The following is a 14,041-nucleotide window of genomic DNA, read 5'->3' on the forward strand; positions in this document are numbered from 1 at the left end:
CACATGCTTGCTCAACTTAACAATGGCACACTCATTTGACATTATTATAGCTCCGTGCAGCATGCCGCACACACTGTGCCACAGCGACACGAGACACCCCCTAAGGGGCCGCTCCCGCTCCCTCGTGCGTTGCGTGTGTCATTTGACACGCTTCCAATGTGGATCTCGTCTCTTATAAGAAGGGAACCGCACGCTTAACACACTTAACTGAAGTGTTTACACATTCAGTTAGCGACAACTTTACATTTGTTTAGATAAGACAGTTTGTAGAATCGGGCGTACGCTAATTTAGCGAGATTTCACGAGCTGCTCAGAGAATATAGTTACAAGTTCAACATGAGAAACGCCAACGTATTTAGGATACAAAATATATCACCTTTCCCTATCTTCAAAGAGCAATCCTCAATGGCACTAACAATTAGACCTGAAGAATGTGCATCCACAGAATATACAAATACAAGAGAAGAATGTGCAATCATGTCCAGCAGGGGCTGACTTGTCAATGCACATAACTTGATAGTGCTGCGACAAACAAAAATATCATGTGTGAACAAATAGCAACCAGTGAAGAAATAGAGTGACTGCATTGATGATGCATCAAATTGAAAGATGAAGAGGAAAGGGCAAAGGACTGATCGTTGGGTCAAAAACATATTCAGCGGACCCAAGTAAACATTCTGATGCAAAAGGTGAGCATAAGTGAACAAGGAGCCTATATGGGTTTTCGTACCTCAAAAAAAAAATATTCTTTTTCGCTTACCTGTCCTGTGAGGCAGAAAGAATTCCTAGACCTGGCATTGAGGCTAAACATCTAACAATATCTGCATGTGACATAAAATTAGGTCAGGTTTAAATGAAGCTTAAATATTTGAAAGCAAGAACATAAAAAACTAGTCCTTATTCTCAACCCCGTGCAGAGTGTAGCTTTCTGCTTGGGATAGAACTTAAGATATAGATAAACTGCTACATATGATCAGAAAGGAGGTTTACTGCTATCTTTATCTGTATTTAGTCAATCCATAGGAAATCTCAATCGAACTATCTGAGCCAATAACAAATATAGCTTTCCTTTCTGTAGTTCGTTAGACCAAGAGCAGCTTAAGAAGTTACATGATACATCCCCAATTAGTGAGTATTAAATGGCATTGCTTGTTTCTAAATTCTAATATCTCAACACACTGAAATTCTGCAAGATAAGAGATGCCAGTTTTCACAAATTAATTGCACTTCTCACTGAAAAAAGTAGTAGCATAAACACATTAAAACATGAAGGACCCAGGTGCAACTGTAACCAAGGATTTTTACTGTACACCTGGAGGCAACTAGATGATTGAACTAAATAAACAGGTTCTAACAAGGATTCAGTTCCAGTTACAGGGCCACAATCATCACTAATAATTTCTAACAAATTGATGGTTAGTTCTTTTCTTCTTTTTCTTCTGGTTACATTGTCAGTTCACCAGGGTAACCAAACCAATCACTGTCATGGCAGCCTACCTAAATTGAGACTGCCCAACTATCAATTGACAAACTTTCAAGATGATTTATGATTGTATCATAAGAATATGAACACCAATCCTAAAATGTGATAGAATGAAATGGACACCAGAATAGAATGAACTGGATCTAATCAGAATTCAAAATTTTGCAAGATTATAGTAAATTTCAGTTGGCACAGGGGGAATTAAGTTTTGTGGTCTGGAATCACTAAAAGCACCTAAGTTTGATATTTTCAAACAAGCATTAATTTTTTGTTCATGTACCTAGATAATACCGATAAAATGTTCGATGTAGAAGCAGCAGAATACTGGGGTGTGTTGCTTCTGGCATTTTGGTCCCTTTATTGGGCTTCAAAGCAATTTGTGATACCTTTGTCCTGAGTAAATTCACTGGAATTCGCCTGTCTCTGACTAAGCAGTAAGGCATGCCACATCGAGTCAGTCCTCGCAACGATTTTTACTGTACCTTTCTCCATCTCAGGTCCTAATTTACCATGCTGATGCGTCAGATTTCTTCCCACCACTGACAAAATGAAGGGTTTTTTTTTTGTAGCAAAAGTGTCCATGATTCATTTTACTTCATGCTCCTATCATATGCTTGTTCCAAGAAAATACATTGAACACTGAATCTTGCAGTCCAAATTGTAAACACCAAAAAACATTTTGAGAGCATGAGAGAAGAAAAAAACTAATTTGAGATAGTTCTTTGCTTCCGCAAGTGCCATTTTGACCGTAGAACAGACTCAGCAAGCTCATGTTTGCCCTCCACATTTAGACCATGGACAACAGTCATGAAATTTACTGTGCTGGGAATGAAACCACGGTCCGACATGTCATGGATAAGATGCAACCCATCTTCTGATCTACCTGCTTTGCATAGGCATGACATGAACATGGAGTAGGTTTCAAAGTCTGGTGCAGGTCCTCTCATCTTCATTTGTTGGAAAACAGCCCAAGCCTCTGAAACCATACCCATGGCCATGTAGCCACGGATCAAAGCAGAGAATGTGACAACTGTAGGCTCACATCCATTCTCTTTCATCTCCCTGAGCACATCCAATGCCTTGACAACATCTCTCTTCTGAAAGTAATAAACAATGAATGAGGTATATATATGTGTGCTTTGAAGTATCCCTTCGTTCTTCATTTCTGTAAGCTTGGCAACAGCATCTTCAAATTTGTCCCTCCTTAGCAAAACATGGATTAGACTCCCGTACATGTACTGGTCTCTGGAGCAACCATGTTTCTCAATACAATCGAACAAATGGAGAGCTTCCTCCACTCTATCAGCCCTGCACAATGATCTAAGGAATATGGAGTAGCCAGCCTGCACAGAAAATCCTCGTTCACATAAGGATACTACTGAGCTTGTTGCATCTGCTATTTTCCCACACTCGCATAGAGCCAAAAGATACATGAAAAATGTCCTGTTATCAAATATATGCCCTGCATGACACATTTCTTGGAAGATTCTGACTGCCACATCTATTTTCCGCCCTTTACTGCAGGTGAGGTACATTATCAGGTGATTGTAAGTAGTTTTATCAGGCAGAAACCCACACTCCTTCATGTAACAGAATGTCTTCAAGGCCTTTTCAGACAGACCAGCATTGCCATACTGACAGACCATGACATTCCATGTATCCACGGTTGGGGAGCATCCGATCCTTAACATTTCTTTGTACAGATACCGCATGTGCTTAAAATCTTTTGCAGAACCCGCAAGTTTCATAGCAGTATTGTATGTTTTTGTAGTAGGCATGTAGTAAGGTCGCCTCCCAACCCATGAGAAAAATTGCAAAGCAGCACGACTATTCCTTTTACAACGCTTCAAAATGGCATCAACAAGATTAGGACTAAAATGGACTGATCTCATCTGCAGTGCCTGTTGTGTTGAGCCCCAATCATCAGAAGAAGACAGAATCCGACATATTTCTTCAACATCTCCATCACTGTAGTCCTGTTGTTCTTTCTGATGTGTGTCGTCAGAAAGCGTGAAACTGGAGACCTTACCATTTTGATCTGAAGGAGAGCCAGTGAACTCCAATGCCAGTTCTTTCTCTTGGGGATTAGACTTGCGCATTTTTCGAAACTTATCAACATTGTCAATGCCATCTAACTGTTCGAATTGCAAACCATCTCTAGGGTTTCGAAAATTAAAAGATGCCCGCATTCTATCAACATAACTTGCCTCTTCCAAATAGGATTTGTCGCGTAAAGTAGAAATTAACCAGCAGAAAGTTGTCTCAGAAGGCCTGAAATCATATTCCAGCATTTCCTTCAGAAGTGCTACGGCCTCAAGGTGCCTGGACACCTTGCAGAGCTCTCGCATGAACACTGTATATGCTTTCAACGTGGGTTTCTGACCATTCTTATTGATATTCCTGAAGACATCCCATGCTTTGGATATATGTCCGCTGCGAACATGCCCACAAATCAGTGCTGTGAACGTAACAATATCTGGTTCAACACTGTTTTTTAGCATCTCTTCAAACAGTCCACATGCTTCTTCACACTGATCAATTGCAAATAGGTGTTGCATGACCTGGGTATAAGATGATGCCAGTGGAACACATCCATATTCTGTCATCTCCCGCAGCAAGTCAAGTGCCTTGGTATGCTCCCCTTTCCTAAGGTAACCATTGATGAGGAACGAAAATGTTGTACTGTTTAGACTTGATATCCTCTTCATGTATTCTGTGACCTGCAAAGCTTCATCCATTCTCCCTGCTCTGCAGAGCCCTCTCAGGAGATTCTCAAGTGCAGATGAGTTAGCCATCGATTTGTTCTTCATCTTCTGAAAGACTTTCCATGCCTCACCAAGCTTTCCTGCTATACAAAAGCTTCGAAGAGCCTCCGTGTAGCAGTACTCCTCTGGATGTTTCATGCCATCAATCATATCATCTCTGATAAGATAGACACCTTCAGTAGTATTATCTGATGTTGCAAGACAACACATTAGTAGTCGAAGAATGTCAGTCCCGACCTCCATGTTGCTGGGCATATCCTTGTAGAACTCAAGAGCAAGCTCAGGCTTATCAGCATTGCACAAAGCGTGAAAAACTGTCCTATAGACTTTACTGTCTATCCAGATGGATTCCGATTTCCTCATCGCCTCAAAGGTTGACAGCATCTTGCCAATCTGCCTCGCCTTTCCATATTTTGATAATAAAATCGTCCATGTCTTGATGTCCTTGGGGCACATCTCCCGATCCATCTCGCCCACGAGCTCCTCCATGATACCAAAGCTCCTCGCTTCGCCCACAATGTACAGCATCGTGTTGTACGTCTCCGTCGTGTGGTGGAAATCTGGGAGTCGCTTTGCCCAGTGGAAGAACCAGAATCCCAGTTGCCTGAACTTGAAGCACCTCTTCAGCACCATGTTAACAAGGTTCGGAGTGTAATTCGCACCCAGGCTCTTAAGCTTCTGCTCCACTGACGGCCCAGGTGCCTCTGACCGGAGGACTGCTGTAATCCTGTGCACCATTGCGCTGATATTGTCAACATCAGAATCTACTGCCATGCCAGTGTCTCCAGCCTCCCGGCAGAATGCCTCTGCAGCATTTGTGATTGTGATAGTGCCACGAGATTGAGAACTCTCATCATCTGCAGAGTCACCAAGAACGACCCGGTCAGATATGCAGCCAGCAATGGAGGTAGAAGCCAATGCCGCTCTCTCTGAAGCAATTCCTCGAGCACCTTCGGTGCACCCCACAGCAGCAGCTCCGAGGTCATCACAAGGCGCGCCGCCATTCCTTCGGGGTAGTAACGCTTCAACATTGGCCACTGAGGCAACGAGTTCGGAGATTTCCTGGAAAAGAGAGGGGGGCGCCCCTGGTGGCCCTGGGCGACCGCTGCCGGCGGGTTCAGGCGCCACCTCACGAGGCTGTGAGCGGGGAAGCTTGCGGGAGGTGGTCTTAGAACGGGATGTAGGGAGTAGGAGGAGGGGAGGGTGGCGAAGGCGCAAGTGGCAGTGGCTGGAGCCGAGAAGGAGAGGGGAGAAAGCGAGCAGCCGGGCGGCGGCGCTTCGCGCCATAGCCGGAGTGGCCCAACGTCCGGGTGATTAGAAATTTAGATGCGCGGAAGTCCAGCGACTGGGCGACGAATTGGGAGCTGCAACTTCGACACGGAGCATAATTTTAGAAAAGTCTAATTTTATCCTGAGATAAATTTTCTAAGATAAAAAAACTGATTTGGAGATTTTGAATTTCATGCTTTGAAAAAAAAATTAAGTAGTTTTTAAGATTTATTTGAATAGTCTAATCTTGAAACAAATGTAGCGCCAGATAAATGTCTTTTCAACTAAACCTGTTGTCGCTTCCTCCCAATGATGTAACCGATCCGCATCCGCCCATTTGGGCCTTGTTTAGTTCCAAAATATTTTGTAAAATCGACACTGTAGCTTTTTTATTTGTATTTGACAAATATTGTTTAATCATGGACTAACTAGGCTCAAAAGATTCGTCTCGTCAATTTCAAGCAAACTGTGTAATTAGTTTTTATTTTTGTCTATATTTAATACTTCATGCATGTGTCTAAAGATTCAATGTGACGGAGAATCTGAAAAATTTTACAAAATTTTTTGGGAACAAGACCTTGATCACCATGCCCTCCCCCCCCCCCCCCCCCCCACACACACACACCCACACCCACACACATAAATGTCTTTTCATGTATCCGCCCCTTTGATCACCATGCCCCCCTGCGTGTGCGTGCGGTAGTCTCGCCACTGTTGGCGGTGGTAAGATGAGCAAGGACCTCCCTCCCTCTGTCATTCAAGTCTAATAGTTTTTTTAGAGTTTTAGATTAGGCCTTGTTTAGTTGGTGGTAAAAAAAATTGATCTCGGTCAAAAAAATTTTGGATGTCACATCGAACGTTTGGATGGATGTCGGAAGGAGTATTTGAATACTAATAAAAAAACTAATTACATAACTCGCCTGAAAACTGCGAGACAAATTTATTAAGCCTAATTAATTCACCATTAGCACATGTAGATTACTGCAACACTTAAGGTTAATCATGAACTAATTAGACTTAAAAGATTTGTCTCGTGATTTCCAACCAAACTATGTAATTAGTTTATTTTTTTAACTATATTTAATACTTTATGCATGTGTCTAAACATTTGATGTAATGGATGAAAATTTTTTGGATGGGGAACTAAATAAGACCTTAGATTGAATAAAGTTTGTTATATGGGCTGCTTACTAGCATTGTTTTTATTGGGCCTTGTTTAGTTCCAAAAAATTTTGTAAAATAGAAATAGTACCACTTTCGTTTGTATTTGACAAATATTATCCAATCATGTACTAACTAAACTCAAAAGATTCGTCTCGTCAATTCCGACCAAACTGTGCAATTAGTTTTTTATTTTCGTCTATATTTGATACTTCATGCATGCGTTTAAAGATTTGATGTGACGGAGAATTAAAAAATTTTTGCAAAATTTTTTAAGAACTAAACAAGGCCGAATGCTCGCCAAATCTTATTTATGGGCGGGATCTTTGGTGTAGGTGTCACTGTATCCAATGGTCTTTGCATTGTGTTTCTTCTGTTTTTGTAATGTCTTCATCGATTGCTCACCGAATCTTATTTATTGGAGAGATCTTAGGTGCGGGTGCTGCTCTAGGCATCCAATCCGATGGTCTTCATATTTCTTATATTTTTGTAGGGTCGTAATTTTTTTTTTTTGCGAGATGTAGGGTCGCAATTAGGGGGGTAACCGAGTTTCTTGTTTGCATCTATGGGTTACCAACTTGTTGGATTCTAGTCACACAACGATTGGGCGTGTATCTAGGTTTTCAATATCTATGGGTTACCAACTTGTTGGATTCTAATCACACGACGATTGGGCGTGTATCTAGGTTTCCAATACCGTATTGCTAAATGCTAATACTAGCGGCACCAGATTGATTGTCTCCTGATCATATTCAACGACGAGACGACAGATGTTATGTGGATGCGTCCTGAGAAGTTCCCGTGGTGTTGGCATTGGATCATGTTGCTTTTCCAATTTTGGTGCCCGTCGTTAAGGATGGTTGGAATGTTGTGCTACTTGGTGTTATTGAGTTCCAACGGGTTAGAATTAGAGGTCAACAAGGTTTAGATGTGAAGATTGCTATTAGAAGGCTCTGGAATGTTGTGTTATTAAGCGTATCTTTCTTTTATGTCTAAAGGCACTCCAGAACATGGATGTAACCGTGCTACCTTATATTAATACAATCTCTTTCCCTTTGAGAAAAAAAAAATATGGTAACACGTAGAATGACTGACGTGACCCCACGTCAAACTAAACCACTTTGAAAACTATACAAGGTGGAAAAAAGAATCGGTTGGAGGACTTTTTTCCGAGAATGTACAAGTGTCTGATTCGAAAAGAGGTTTGCCCGCTATTTGTCACAGCAACCAGATTCTGTACTGGCGGGCTTGCCTAACTTTGAATCGATAGTTGAGTCCTCGTCCGTCCTCCATTGCTGTTCTTGAACAAGTGACTAGTACATATCAAAGTTATGCCTTGTTCGTTTGGCTATATCTTCCACTTAGCACTGGGGTAAAGAATAGAGTTGCATCCATCTATTGATTGGCGCGATGAACAACACTAATAATGGAATGATTATTCAAAAAGCCAGTCCTAGTCCTAGTTTAAAAATATATATGATGGTCTACAGCTGTCAATAACTATGGCATGCGTATTTGAGCAATAAATACTTACAAGTTGTGAGTTAGAACTGTCAATTCGTCACAAGCATCAGAAACTGTAGCAGCTACCAACAACTCCACAATTCAACATTAGCATCCGAGTCATGTGAAATTTCACTATTTCAGTAGCATGTATATCAACTATCAATTGACTCAATAGTCAGCAGAACTTCACTTGATAAAAAGATCAGTACTACTGGTGTAGTAACGAACAGCAAGCACCACAACTCATGTGGCAACCATGTTACAAACTGTTGGTTCCTCAAAAAAAAAATGTTACAAACTGTAAATGAATAGCTCCTTTTCATATTGAATAGATCTCAAGTGTTCCAACACCAAAGACTGCTCACAAATGCCCAGGGCAAGCAAAACTGAATAGTATTACAAAGGGTAATAAACATAGCTGAAGAACTTACAATCATTCCTACGAAATAAGTTTCAACTTGAGTAACTGTGCTATGCTAAATGATTGAATTAATCATGACCAAAAGTCATGGCCGTTGCCATGTATCATTTTTTCATTTGATTTATTGTGTAGTATTTCTAAGGGGGTAACTCTTACCATGATCAGATGACTCTATTGCAGAAAGAGGCAGTGGGCACCTCTAATCAATCTTAACAGACGAGAAGAGGTAGTGGACGAAGTAGAAGGAGAGCAGGAAACCAATGGCACCAGTGGAGAGCATGATTGCAAGGGCCATGATCAGGGAATAGCCAAGGTAGAGTGTGGCGGAAACAGGTCCGCTCAGGCTCCTGAGATCGAACACCAGGTAGTTAATCGAGTAGAGGAACACATAGAACGCGACAGAGCCAGAAGCAAAGAAGGCCTTCCACCACCATTTCCAGTCCTCCACGCAAAGATGCATGTAGGTTAGGACCAGAGAAACCTCACCGCAGACTATGACCAGCAGGAAGAGGACAATAAACAGGAAGCCAAAGACGTAATAGAATCTTCCCAACCAAATGCTGGAAAGGATGAAGAAGAGCTCAATGAAGAGAGTACCAAAAGGCAATGTTCCTGCACCGAGCACAAGCAGCCATGAGGGGAACTTGCGCTCAGGGATCTCTCGTGGAATCTGGTTGGTTCGGACAGGGTAGTCGATGCTTGCAGCACGTGTGCCTAGCAAGCCTCCAATAAGTGTGAGTGGCACAGAGATGCAGAACCACAGGGCCAGGAGGGTGAAGAACAGTGAGATGGGTAGAGCTCCAGTGCTCTTCTTGCCCCATAGAATGGAGTTAAGCACAGTGAGGATGATGAACACAATCCCAGGGAAGAAGCAGGCAGTCAGCCAAGCAACAGATTTCCACCCTTCTGATGTTCCTTTGATAGTCCTCCAAACACGGACACCAACATATCCAGCAATGATACCAAGGAAGAGGTAGAGAATGATCATTCCGGTCAGGAGCATTCCCCTGGAAGCAGGTGAGAGGAATCCCAGAGCAGCAAACACAATTGTAACAACTGCCATACCGGTGATCTGGATACCATCAGCAACCATAACACACAACAACTTTGGACAGCTGGGCTCTCTGAAGACATCACCAACAACAAGCTTCCATCCTGAGAGCTCCTCATTCATCTGAGCTTGTGCCTCCTTGTCCATCTCCTCATACCTTGTCAGATCCCTTCTGACAGTCCTCAAGAATATGACAAACACAATACCAGCCAGGAAGAAGACAACCATCATCGAGTTCATGATCGAGAACCAGTGGACTTTGGCACCATCCATCTTCAGATACGCATCCCACCTCGATGGCCACTTGATGTTGCTCTTGACATACTCAACCTCATAGGTAAATGTAATCCTCTCATTCTCATGGATCACCTGAGATTTCTCAAGCTCCAACGGGCAATTCACAGATTCAGCCTTGTCATACATCTTGAGCTTGGACATGGCCTCAGGATCACGCCTTACACTGCAAGGCACGACCTCAAACCCAACAATCTGGAACCCACTCTTGCGATCAGACTCAACCATTGCAACACCATCCTCACTCGTGACCACCACATCACCTTGCGCCTGGTACTGATGGACCAAGACTCTGAACTTGAGGTGGTTAATGATATAATCCTCATTGCTCCCTGTCGGGTTGTACCCAACCGGAAACCCAGTCCACTGGATTGTCATCCCGTTCTGCTCGGTGAATCGCATGACCGGTAAATTATCCAGGATCATGTTGACCTGGTACAGATCTCGTGCCCTCTTCTTGAGCAGCTCAGCCTGCTCCTTGGTGAGTGGGTCCGTGGTGCAAAGGTATACTGACTCATTGACATTAACTTGGAAGCGGTATGGGGAGTTGTCGATCTGGTCACCCATGAGGATCTCACCAAGGTTCTCAGCGCTCTTCTTGACACCATCAGGAGGCTTGCAGTACGGCAGGCTGTAGTAGCTGAAGGGCAGCTCGGTCTCGATGGAGGTGAGCGAGTTGACCTTGGCCGAGATCACCTCTCCAGAGGAGTAAGTGTGCATGAAGGTGCCGGGGAGGTAGAAGGCATGGACACCCGGGTGCAGGCTCAGGAGCAGAATGAGCACGGACGCCGAGATCCATGGGGATGGCAACATCTTGGCGACCATTGCAGCGACAGTTCTTGTGATCGCCCAATCAAGAACCTCACAACCTGCAAGCAATTGTACAAAATAAATCAACTCCATTCCCTATCAGTCTCCCTTTTTCCCGTGGAGATATCAAGATATACGGCATAATAAAAAAAAAAAGATAAAACTCCAAGATGGGAATTAACTTGTGACATTGGTAGGTTCAGTAGAACCCCAGAAACTTTTGAAAATAAACTGCTACAGTATAATTAAAAGAAAAAAGAAAAAGGAAGACATGCTCCACCGCATGAATAATAGTGGAGACAACGTCAATTCAAATGGAGTGGATCTAAACGCAGCAAACGAATCCGCAGCAAGTCTGGTGGATCGGAGCATCCAAGCCAGAATCAAATACTCATATTCAGGACGCAAGAGTCACAACAAAGAAACGATCCTGCGTAACAAGATGAACATGCCTCTAGGCAAACTAGTGCCCCCTTACCAGCGGACCAAGAAATGAATCCCAGGTCCTAGTGAGATAGACGCCTGGATCTGTGGCCGAGGCGCGGGTAAAGGAGTGAGCAGCGCGGAGATCAGGGGGAGGGGAGGGAGCTCACCTCAGATCTAGATTGTTGCCGAGACGACACGGGCGAGGTCAAAACATGGGCGCGCGCTTCCTCTTTCTCCCTCTCTCGCTCTCTCCTCGAGATCGCGGACGGAGAAGAAGTAAACGCTTCGGCGCCGGCGGAATCGATAGGCGGGGGGAGACGCGGCACGAGCCCGCCAAATTTTATACCTGCTCTCTTCTTCCCCTTCGCCCTTCGGCCCCCGTCTCCCTTTCAGAGCAGCTTTAATACTTTCTTTGCTGATGACACTACTACATCTACATCCGTCCCCAGGAAAATAATGATTTGATTTTGTCCTAAATCTTCTGTATGGCGAGTTTTAATAACAAAAGATTATCAATACTACTTTTGACGTTAAATATTCTTTTTGTAAAAATATATTTCATGATAAATCTAATAACAATTATTTATACATATTCATTTTATTTATATAAATTTGGTCAATTTAGGATTGGTTTAGGATAAAAGTAAAATGTTATTTTTTCTGACACAATAGCATTTAATGGGGCGGATCCATGTAAGCACCCAAATTTTCATTATATTTATATTCATATAATAAAAATCCATGCACCCACAAAGACAAAGCACCTCCCTCAAATTCTTCTAGCTCCATTGGCATTTATATAGTATAGTCCTCCTACATACTCACTCCATCCTATAAAAAATATTATTGTCATTCTCATTTCCTAAGAAATCAAACATTTCAATTTTAATCAAATATACGTATATAAGAAAAAAAAATAATATTTATTGATATATTATTAGTATATTGGATAAATCTTTGAATGTATTTTCATAATAAACATATTTCAAAATATAAATGATGCTAATATTTTCTATAATTTTAGTTAAATTTTATTAAAAAGATACTAGCACGAATCTCATAGTGATTTTTTGTGCTTTACTGGGTATAGAAAGTATTTCATGAGATTTATTTAAAAATACACATGTGTCAGGTCGTGCTCCTTTTCGTCGGTGTGTGGAGTGTTTCGGGTGCTGGTCCACGTCTGGGATCCGTGCTTTCGTCGGTGTGTGGAGTGTTTCGGGCGCTAGTCCACGTTTGGGATCCGTGCTTCCTATTGGCTCATTGGGTCTCCACTCTCCACGACTGACTGTCTCGCCACGTGTATGATGAATTTTTTTTAGCGGGCTAGGAAAGCTAATTGATCGTTGTTTGACAAAAGCGGGGTTCGGCAGGTTGGTAGGGAGCCTAACCGTGTTTCCTTTGCAGATCCCCACCGTCGGTTGGTCCTATTATTTTTGTGAGAGATTATAGTTTGGTAAGAGCTGGTACACCGTAGAATATATACAGTACTGCAGTACTACGTTGAAACGACGGACAGGCCTGCCTGCCTACCTGCTTACAGTCCGATTAACAGCCCGATTCACGTTAAATTAAGTCTGTTCGTCTGTCTAAAAAATTTCACTAATTTATTACAAAAGAAAAATAAAAATATTATTAAATAGCTGACCTCATTCGACAGCAAAGTAGGCTCCTAGGCCAACATATGATGCCGGTGAGCTGCCCACAAATGAGTATCGTTGCCCGGGCCTCAATCAGGCTAAGCGCAGATGACATGAGCCCACGGTCTCTATTCACACACCACGCATGGATGCAGCATGCCCCTTCCGTGGTTGTAGTCAGATGCTGCCCCAGCTCCAATCAGACAATCATGCATGATACTGACTTCAAACAGGGAGACAAATCACACAAACGCCCCAACACAACCCGCCAATGGAGACCCTATGAACTTGAGAGAGACCACCACCAGATGCGTCCTTTCTTTTTTTTCTCTCTCTCTCTCTCTCCCCTGGTCCAGCCACGCAAATGCTACCTCCAACCTGCCGCCGCCGCGACCGCCACCGCGATGCCTCCAACTTGATTGATGATCGCCCTCGCCCACCACACCACACCACCCCTGTTCAGTTTCCGTTTCCGAAGCCGGCAAAAGGAAGGGGCATCATGGCTTCACGATCACACACCCACCCTCCCCTCCCCCTGCCGCTCATTAGATTTAGGTTTAGATAGCAAGCAAACCACGTTTGGTGGAAAAAAGGGAAAGGTGGAGTGGGGATGGGAGCACCTAAGACGTGAACCGTCCAACGATCTGATGAGGAAAAAAAATGGTTGGAAACTTGGAATAAATAAACAAGGAGCGAACATCGTCATCGCGGTTTGCATGAGCACGAAAAGGGGGGGCCACGTTTCTTAGGGAGGACACAACATGTCAACAGCTTGGGTTGGGAAGGGAGTACCTTTCACATGAACAGCCAGGTCACATCTGTCAAATGAAATCGAGAGCACACCTCCGCATCGAAAGCAAAGAGCCAAACGCGCAGCCGCGCAGGCACATGACAACCGGAACTGCCGTATGCTATATAGAGAGGGGAAAATACTACACAAAGTAGATGACAGGTAGGTCGATACCTCATCTGATGCATTCTATAAGCCTGCATTTCCATTCCAGTAGAAAAGGTAGACAATGTAGATTGCAGTGCAGTAGAAAAAGGTAGACAATGGTAGATTGCAAAAGATGGTGCAGAATCATAGCGGTCAGCATCAGCATTAGGTTTCTGGTACATTATTATGTCTGTTTGGTTGTTATGATGAGTTGAGGCTGAGAAGAACAGCGCAACGCCAAGGTTAGAATTAGAACCATTTGAGCAATGAAAAAGGCA

At 43.1% G+C, this 14,041-nt stretch overlaps 2 protein-coding genes across 3 annotated transcripts; both read right to left on the reverse strand.

The window, feature by feature from the left end:
- On the reverse strand, window positions 209–5,596 carry LOC8071763 (putative pentatricopeptide repeat-containing protein At5g06400, mitochondrial). Of its 2 annotated transcripts, XM_021458433.1 has the most exons (4): window positions 5,199–5,596; window positions 1,764–5,105; window positions 761–821; window positions 209–522 (listed from the first exon to the last, which is right to left on the reverse strand). In XM_021458433.1, the coding sequence occupies exons 1-2, from the start codon at window positions 5,533–5,535 to the stop codon at window positions 2,188–2,190; spliced, it is 3,255 nt and encodes a 1,084-aa protein (XP_021314108.1). In that variant the 5' UTR covers window positions 5,536–5,596; the 3' UTR covers window positions 209–522; window positions 761–821; window positions 1,764–2,187. The 2 variants fall into 2 exon arrangements, with proteins under 2 accessions (XP_021314108.1, XP_021314107.1); XM_021458432.1 differs by having other exon boundaries at window positions 1,764–5,596.
- LOC110434915 (transmembrane 9 superfamily member 12-like) lies at window positions 8,360–11,580 on the reverse strand. Its single transcript, XM_021459893.1, has 2 exons — window positions 11,354–11,580; window positions 8,360–10,819 (listed from the first exon to the last, which is right to left on the reverse strand). The coding sequence occupies exon 2, from the start codon at window positions 10,773–10,775 to the stop codon at window positions 8,805–8,807; it is 1,971 nt and encodes a 656-aa protein (XP_021315568.1). The 5' UTR covers window positions 10,776–10,819; window positions 11,354–11,580; the 3' UTR covers window positions 8,360–8,804.

This window comes from Sorghum bicolor, chromosome 4 (assembly GCF_000003195.3).
Source record: "Sorghum bicolor cultivar BTx623 chromosome 4, Sorghum_bicolor_NCBIv3, whole genome shotgun sequence".
NCBI classification, from domain to species: domain Eukaryota; kingdom Viridiplantae; phylum Streptophyta; class Magnoliopsida; order Poales; family Poaceae; genus Sorghum; species Sorghum bicolor.

Excerpts from the sequence above, each read along its gene's own strand:
- LOC8071763 (XM_021458432.1), bottom strand. The coding sequence starts at position 5,535 with ATGGCGCGAAGCGCCGCCGCCCGGCTGCTCGCTTTCTCCCCTCTCCTT.
- LOC110434915 (XM_021459893.1), bottom strand. The coding sequence starts at position 10,775 with ATGGTCGCCAAGATGTTGCCATCCCCATGGATCTCGGCGTCCGTGCTC.